The sequence below is a fragment of the Tupaia chinensis genome, unplaced genomic scaffold, assembly GCF_000334495.1.
Source record: "Tupaia chinensis unplaced genomic scaffold, TupChi_1.0 Scaffold000492_1, whole genome shotgun sequence".
Classification (NCBI taxonomy): Eukaryota; Metazoa; Chordata; class Mammalia; order Scandentia; family Tupaiidae; genus Tupaia; species Tupaia belangeri.
Window position 1 is genome coordinate 464647 of NW_006160004.1, and position 8612 is coordinate 473258.

The 8612-nt window shown below is 48.0% G+C and overlaps 1 protein-coding gene across 1 annotated transcript in view; it reads left to right on the plus strand.

Annotated features, from left to right (window-relative positions):
• The window catches only part of TFF2 (trefoil factor 2), a 3505-nt gene extending 219 nt beyond the window's left edge, over window positions 1–3286 (plus strand). The window contains exons 2-4 of the mRNA XM_014590852.2: window positions 562–711; window positions 1903–2049; window positions 3100–3286. Of these exons, the coding sequence (XP_014446338.1) occupies window positions 562–711; window positions 1903–2049; window positions 3100–3113 (311 nt within the window). The 3' untranslated portion in view covers window positions 3114–3286. The remainder of the gene's footprint in view (window positions 1–561; window positions 712–1902; window positions 2050–3099) is intronic.
• The last annotated feature ends 5326 nt before the right edge of the window (window positions 3287–8612 follow it).

Here is an 8612-nt window from a genome sequence, read left to right on the forward strand (position 1 = left end):
GCAGGCCAGGCGCAGCTGGCATCCCCAGATGCAGGAGTGCCAGTCTGTCCTTGCTTCCTGAAGGTCTTGTTCCCCTGTGGGTCTCTGTGTGTACTTTCTGGTTTGTTTTCCTTACAGCAAAAAAGACAGGGAAGTAACTCAAAGGGCTTCCTAAGCTTGGAGTTACAGCATGTGTCATTCACACAGGAGGCCCTGCTCTTTGGGATGGGAGCCTGACAGGCGCTAGTTGGAGAGTTGAGGACTGAGGCTGAGGTCCCGGGTAGGGTTGGAGGGCACTTGCCTGTCCCCAGATCTTTAGAGGCTTTTTCACCTTGACCTTTGCCTGGGTCCATCTGTTCTCCCTCTTTATAGAATATATTTTGTTTTTGTTTCAAATAACACGCTCTTACCAAAGCCTGCCAGTTCCTAAGAAAGGCGTGCATAGCTCAGATGTGGGCAAGATGGACTTTGCATTTCTCCAAGTAGCAGCAGGATGATGCAGGCATTCCCCGTTCCCTGTGAGAGCAGGCAAGTGGGGTGCCTCCAGTGCCCTGGACTGGGTTGACGAGGGTCTTCCCACAGCCCCCTGCCAGTGCTCTCGGATGAACCCCCACAACAGGAAGAACTGCGGCTTCCCAGGGATCACCAGCGACCAGTGCTTCAACTCTGGATGCTGCTTCGACTCCACTGTTCCTGGAGTCCCCTGGTGTTTCAACCCTCTCCCAATGCAAGGTAATCCTTGGGGAGCTGGACTCTCTACCTGGGCCAATGGCTGCAGCCCAGGACCTGGCTTCAGGGCAGAGTCAGAGCAGGTGATTGTGGAGGCTCATCATTTAGCCTAGAGGTAGGCAGGCCAGTTAGTCCAGAACTAGCCTGGATTGGTTGGTCCAGCGCTAGCCCAGGCTTATTAGTCTAGAGCTAGCTTGGGCTATTAGTCTACAACTAGCCTAAGCTGTTAGTCTAGAGGCAGTCCAGGCTGGTTGGTTTAGAGCTGGCCTAGAGTTGATGACCTAGGTTTAGGTCATCAGCCTAGAGTTAGTCCTGGCTGTTAGTCCAGAGCTAGCCTGAGTCATTCGCCCATTCGCCTAGATCTAGTCCAGGCTGTTAGATCAGGCCAACCAAGAGGAAATAGAAAATGCCCCCTCACCCCTCTTTGTCCTTTCAGCAGATATGTGTGGACCCGTTCGTTTTACTTAATTTGAGGGGAAAAAATCTCAGGTCTCTTCTAGCTTGATCTGAAGAAGCCAGTAGAGGAAATGCATTAAGGACATGAGGCACTTAAGAGAATGTTAGTGACAGGACTGTTTACAGACCACAGGGTGCAGGAAGTATGCGAGGACTTCTAGGATCCTTTGGGAGTGAATCCTATGTCACTGCATACCACTGAGGGGCACAGGGTGTGCATGAAAGCTGCATGTGCTGCCGTGTGCACAGGACAGGGTGTTCGCCACCTCTCCCCTACGCTCATGGGTAGAGCAAGGACTTTTCTTCCCTTCATCACCACCTAGAGGCTCTCTAGGTTTTGCAGGAAACCAGGCTGATGGAGTCAGACTGTTCTGAGGACCCTCCATGGAGCGGAAGGGCCTGTGGGTGTCCATGTTGTGCTTTGACCAAATGCTCTACATCCTTAAAAGGTGCTCACGAGCTTTTTCTCACCCTGGTACAGCGAGCCACCTCATTTTGCAGAGGGAAACATGGCATGCAGAGAGGAGATGGTTTCCTCAGGCAGCAGGGCTGCAGTCTTCTGAACCCTGCCGACCATTCACTCTGGATCACACCACTGGGGAGGGAGGGTGGGCCAGCCACTGGGGCTGACACTAACCATCCCAAGACAAGGGGCAGCTCCTCATGACAAACGCAGGCTGGACATCCAGCGGTGCCCAGCCTAACCAAGCCTCTGTGTCGTTCCCTTCCCTCGGCCAGAGTCTGAAGAGTGTGTGATGGAGGTCTCAGCACGCAGGAACTGTGGCTACCCGGGCATAAGCCCAGAGGACTGTGCCTCCCGCAACTGCTGTTTTTCTGACGTCATCCCAGAAGTGCCCTGGTGCTTCTTCCCGCAGTCTGTGCAAGGTAACGTCACTGTTGGACGAGCCCCATCCTGGACATGGACAGTTTCTCCTTGCGAAGAGGGAGCTGAGGTGGGAAGGGGACCCACCACAGGGCCAGGCCCTGGATCCAGCGGGCAGCCATGCCAGGAAATCAGTGTCCCAGAATGCTCTCAACAAAGACAGGGTCTCGTCAATAAGTGATCCCTCCTGCCTTCCCACTGGTTGGTTGTAATGGTTGTAACGATGGCAGCTCCCCTAATTCGGGCAGGTTTTGGGGAGCATTGTCTATGAGGGATCTTCAAAAAGTTTGTAGAAAATGCAAATTATGAAAACATTAAGCGTAGATTAAAAAGAATTTAGATAAGATAAATTTGTACTTTAATTCCATTTTCCACCAACTTTTGGAAGCCCCTCATATTTTTTTTGCTATCTAATCACCGTTACTGGGGCACTCCTAGTGCCAAGTGCTGGGCTGGGTACCAGGGATGGGTTTGGGAATAAAGCAGACGTGGCCACTTTTCTCAAGGCCTCCCTATTCTCTCGCACATGATTACGTGTGACAAATGGCCTGTAACGTCCTCCTCCAGGACAGTTCCAGGGGCCCTGTCCTCTGATGTGAATCTGTCTACCAGCTCCCACCCCTTCGTTACTGGGTGCTCCTGACTCTGAGTTCAGCAAGAACGACCAAGTGTGTCTGTAAAACAGGAAAAGAGCGCATGGCCCCAGAGGGGTTTCTTTTCCTTCCTTAGGATACCAAAGTGCTCCAAGGAGCACAGGTCTTAGCTTTCAGAATTTTCTGAGTGACCCTATGTCAAGTAAAGGTCCATGTAGGAAATTCTTGATCACTTAGGGAGAGTGGACCCTGCAAAGAGAGTAGGTGAGAAGAGGGGATTCAGGAGCCCTTGACTGGACTGACGCAGGCCTTTAGCCTGGGGGGATTTGTCCCCTATCCTTCCAGCCCCCAGGAAGGAAGGGCTCGGTGCACCCCGTGCAGTGACCCTAGCCCTGCCTCACACCCAGGTCCCTCCTCCCCAGGGCACACTCACCACCCATCCTGCATTTAATTTTCTAGACTGTCATTACTAGGAGGTGCTGGCTTCAGAGACCCCACTGGCTCGTGGACATTCAGGAATAAGAAGATTCACCATCTTATCAGCTTCGTATTTCATGAATTCCTGGGTTTTAAATTTCTTTTAATCCTTTTTAGTGATTTAACACACAATTTCTTCAAATAAAGAAAACCCTTAACATCTGCCAAAGTTCATTTTGGTCTCATTGGACCCAGAAATGTGATGATTGTACATATGTCCATATGAGTGTGTGTGTGTGTGTCATGTGTGAGTGTGCACATGTAAGAGAACGTGTGTATACACATGTGTGGTGCATGTACAGGTGTGAATGTGTGAGTCTGTGTGTGTGTGTGTGTGTGTGTGTGTGTGTGCGCCTATTTACTCTGAGAAAAAATTCATCAAATGTATTCGGGCTGCAATAGCAGCAGTAAAGTATGGCATGCAAGTGAATTTCAGAATCCACAATCCGGTTGTAACTCCCACACCCAAGGCTTTTTAGAAAAACTCAAATGGCTTTAGCCCTAAAGTCCTCTTGGCATAACACACAATTTCAGACTGGAATTATAAAATTCCTTTGCTGTATCGAATACAACTCTGACCACCTGCTTCTGGAAGGAGTACAGGGTGGTAGACCGTCACTTGTTCCTCTCGCGAGGAGAGAGGGCTCGGGCCAGCTGAGCCACCACTTCTCTCAGCTCCTGCTTCTGTGTCTGCTCCTCATACGAGGGAACAGCTCACGTAACATGCTGAAATTGGAGGGTGTTCGAAAGGGGAAGTTGCTGGCATCTCCTTGAGGCAATACCAGCGTGGAATGGTCACTGCACAAAAAGTTGCATAGGTGCCTACTTGGAGGGGTCCTGACATTGGCTAGCTCAGGGCACAAGGTGACTGGCTTAGTAAATGTGTCACCCAAGTGTCAATGGTCCATCCCAATCACTCCAGAAAATCCAAGGCCCCTGCCTTCCAAGGTGAGGCAGGAAACAGTGCTACAGCTCTGTACTGAGGGATGGGATTTTTTTGTTTGGTTTTATTTTTATTTATTTATCTCTCTCTCTCTCTCTCTATCTATCTTTATTTATTTATTTATTACTTGCTATAGGCCACATGTGTTTGCCAGTGAGAGACACAGAGAGGGAAAGTGAGAAAGAACCCCTCTCCCCCCTAGAGAGGATGGCCAAGCCACAATCCTTTCTCCTCCATTCTCTTGAGATTTAGGGCACACATGCACAGGCATCTGCTGTGTTTTCCATGCTGCCAGGTCTGGGACTCAAACTGTGCAGTCAGCCATGAGGGACCCTGCTGTCTCAACCACCATGCCAATGGCTGACCCAGGGGATGGGAATATTTAAAAAGCATTTCTTCAAGGAATGTGCTTGGCCCCATGGTACCTGTCAGGATGCAGCCTCTGAGGGGCCACATTCCCCTGGGAACGGCTGTATCGTTGTCTTGGTTACAACACAGCCAGAAACTAAGTGAAACCATGGTGCTGTAGGCAGAAAGCATGGGGACATGGGAACACCGTGGGTGAAGGCCCAGTGGAGGCTAACTCTGTTTGCAGGTCTGTGTTCTCAGAGACCTGGGTCCTCTCCTGCTGATCTGCACAGTTCAGAATTCATTCACATGCTCCGGAGTCACCAGACCCGGCCAGACCCATGGCAAAGCTGAAAGGCCTACATCTTCCTGAAGTATTCGGCGTGCTCTCCAGTGATTCCAGCTCCTGGAACTGAGAGTTTGGGGTTTTGCTTCAGAATTGAGGCAGTGGGCTGACAGCGGGCTGGGTGCAAGGTCCTGGTTTCGTGCCATCTGGGGGGGGCATCTCTGGCCCTCAGTCTTCTCGTCCTCAGTCAGGGCTGTGCGTAGGCCACTTGCACAGATCTCTGGGGGGCAGGAACGTCTTTCAATACGTGGACACTTCTGTTTCCTACGGCATCCATGCTCAAGCACTGCTTCTCACCTCTCTGCTCCACCCCACTTCCTCCTCTGACGTACTGTCTTGTTTCCTGAGTCAGTTCCTCTGCCGCCCTTCTGATCACTGAAGTATGGATTCTTTCTTTTTTATTTATTATCATAATCTTGTTTATATTACACTGAATCACATATAACTTCACAGTGTATTATATTTCTTTTTCTAGAAGGAATACCTTGCCTATCAGTCAATAGAGACATTAAAATCCCCATCTTCATCATCCAATAGCTTTTCATTTTTCCCCTGATTATTATTATTCCAATTATTTTTTAAACATTCAATCACTATTTCTCATTTTGCTTGTAAAAAGACTTTACCCAACACGAAATACTTCTCAGACCAATCCAGTTGAGAAAACTATACACGTCATCAACAGGTAATAAGCCATATCTGTGTCCCACTAATGTCATGCAGCTCTATTTGTTCTCTTGCTTTCTCTATCCTCTTCTCTTCTCCTGTCACATTCAGCACTGTCTTATCATCATTAACTATTTTTAGTGCTTTTATGCCCTCCAATATTTCGATCTCTACCATAGGGTGTGGATAATTGGTATATATTAAGTGGATACATACAATATCTTTCTTTCATATCTTGGCTTACTTCACTCAGCAATAGATCCTCCTCCGTATCCAACCACTTTCTATCAAATGCCAGTGAAGTACGGATTCTTAAGCAATTTCAATTGCTATGGTCACGGGCTTGGGGGTCTGTAGACTCCCAAGTGTTTCAAATATTGTTTCTTTTTCTTTTTCCTTTTCTTCTTTTTCCTTTTCTTCTTTCTTTCTTCCTTCCTTCCTTTCTTCCTTCCTTCCTTCCTTCCTTCCTTCCTTTCTTTCTTTCTTTCTTTCTTTCTTTCTTTCTTTCTGTGTAAGCCACCAGGGTCAGGACTTGAACCCCAGTTGACCATATGGGATCTACACAGTTCACCACTGTGTTATAGACCAGCCGTCTTCCTCCTCCTCCTCCTCCTCTTCTTCTTCTTTTTAAATACCAGCAGACATGTGCATAGGAAGAAAGAGAATACCCCTTGGGAGGCTCTGTCATGCCAGGATAATTTTCCCTTCAGTTCTCTATCCTGTTAGGATCCTGGGCACAAGTGCCCTGCATGTTTTTCAAGCTGCCAGAATCAAGCCTCGAACCCTGGCCAACCATGTGAGACTCGGCTTCCTCTGCACAGTACTTAATCATTGCGCTATGGAACTGACTCTATTTCAATTATTCTACCTCCTGCCTGCTCCAGCACTACGAAGATGAACCACCTAGCATCTCAGGATAGTTGATTGTGCTGCCTCTTCCTGCTCCTGCTTTGATGGGCCTTGGGACGGCCCTCATTGACTCTGAAGCAATAGCAGGTGACCATCAAACCCACTCCCAACAGAAAAATAAACTCTTTAAATAAATAATAAAAAAAAGAAAAAGAAAGAAAAATAAATTCTTTTTCTTCACTTTTTCTCCATTTCTCTCTCTCATACCTTGTAATAAGTACATTCCTAGCAGGAGTATGGTAGGAATAAAAAAGAACCTTTGTGAGTGACCTGCTGCACAATGAACCCCACGGGAGGGTGCCCTGACACCAGCTGGGACAGAGGCGGCCAGTGGTTTTGTCCCATCACCAAGCAGCGCCACTTAGTGGCCTTCTGTGAAAAAGCCTCTCGCACACACTTCAGGGCAGAGGGCTCTGCCTCAGAAGGATCGACACCTATTCATTATTTGCCACTGTATGAGGGCACTACAAAAAGCCAGTGGAAAAATGAAATTCAACTCTGAGTTTATTTTAATGAAAAAAAGTTTGAAATCTATAGGGTTTTTTGTTTTTGTTTTTACAACACACACTTCCCATAAACTTTAGAAGACCCCACGTATGTAGTGCTGACTATATGGTCATTATAGTGCTTATAAATGGTGAATGTGTGTGTGTGTGTGTGTGTGTGTGTGTGTAAACATACATGTGTAGCAGGTCGAGGTTGCTCATGGTAACTATGTTCTATAAAGTCTGTGCTGGCACTGAGCAGATACTGACCCATTGCTCCTGGGGAAACCCAGGGGTAGGTTCCTGTGAGTATCTGGATGCATTTCATCACTGAAGACACAGCTTAGAGGTGACAGTTGTTGAATGTGTTCTGCGTTTTTCTTGACTTTAAACTCACAGCAACTGAATTGTAATGCACACCTGAAGGAAGTTTACTAGCGCGTGTGTTTTCTCTGTAAGACTCATCACAGCCATATACCAGGGCCAGCAGGTGGCATGGTGGTTAAAATGGCTGGATCCCTACATGGCTGACCACAGTTCCAATCCTGGACCTGGTGACTTGACAATCACAACAAATAGATAAATAAATAAATAATTGTTTTTTTAAAAAATATTGAGATCCTATATTCAAGGTGAGAAAAATTGTAAAAACCACAGCCGTATGCTGAGGGCACTAGGCAGCTCTTCAGCACTATGCATGGCAGCCACTTTAAACAACAAAATCACACACATACACGCACAAAAAGCACAAATATTTGAAAACCATGGCACTAAATAGATAGAGAAAAAGGAGAGATTGTCCATAGTACAGGTCAAACCCAGAAGGCAGCACCCCGCCGTGTGTGAGCGCAGTGGGGAATGCGTGTATGGGTGACTCGGATGTTACTCCGTGCACGTCTGTGACCCGCTGAGAAGGCTCTGCAAGTAGAGCTTTGGGAGTACATGTACATTTTAGTGAGCAGGCAACCTGCAGACAGAGATACACAAATAATGGGCTGGACTCCATATTACTCTATGTACTACGTATTTGTTACACTATTTTGGAGATGTGGTGCATACATAAACATCCCTTGAAGGTGTTTCTGAGTCCGCCCTGTTTGTGACTCCCTCTCAGGGGGAAGAGGCAAGGCCACAGCCCAGGGCACCCCTCCTCAGACACCAGGCAGTTAACTGGAGTCAGAGTATTAATGAGAATGAGCACCAGCCTTTAAAGGAGATACTGCATTTCTGTTGTGCAGTGAGTTCTGTACCAAGGTGACTTAGCAGTTTACTGTGCGACATTGGGCAGGTTACGTGGACACTTTGTGCCTAGTTCTACTCATGTGCAAATTGAGGATGTAAATAGCACTTTTCTTAGGGTTTGCTGCGAGGGTTAAATTCAGGGATGTGCTCAGAGCTAGTGATTAATAGTGCTAGTTGCGGTTATGGTCTGTGGTACATACACACCTCGGCACCTCGGCCCCAGTCATCTGGGAAGACATGTGTGATCTTGATGCTCCCATAATAATGACCCCTATGGACCCCTATGGAGGGGACCCAATGATCAGACCCTCTCAGACCCTGCCTGTCCATACAGAAAGGCATCTGCTGTGTGTCTGCCTCCGCCCACCTCACGGTGGCCCTGGTCATTGTGTGCAGCTGTCCCCACTGGGCTAGAAGCCTCTCCTGCCTCCTCCTGGAGGAAACCTTGGAGTCTGCCCACTCCAGTGAGACGCCAGAAGAGTGTGCCTTCCATCCTGCCACACCTGGGGGGTTAGGGGGTGGTCGTAGCGAGGATGCTAGGAGTCCCATAGCTTTA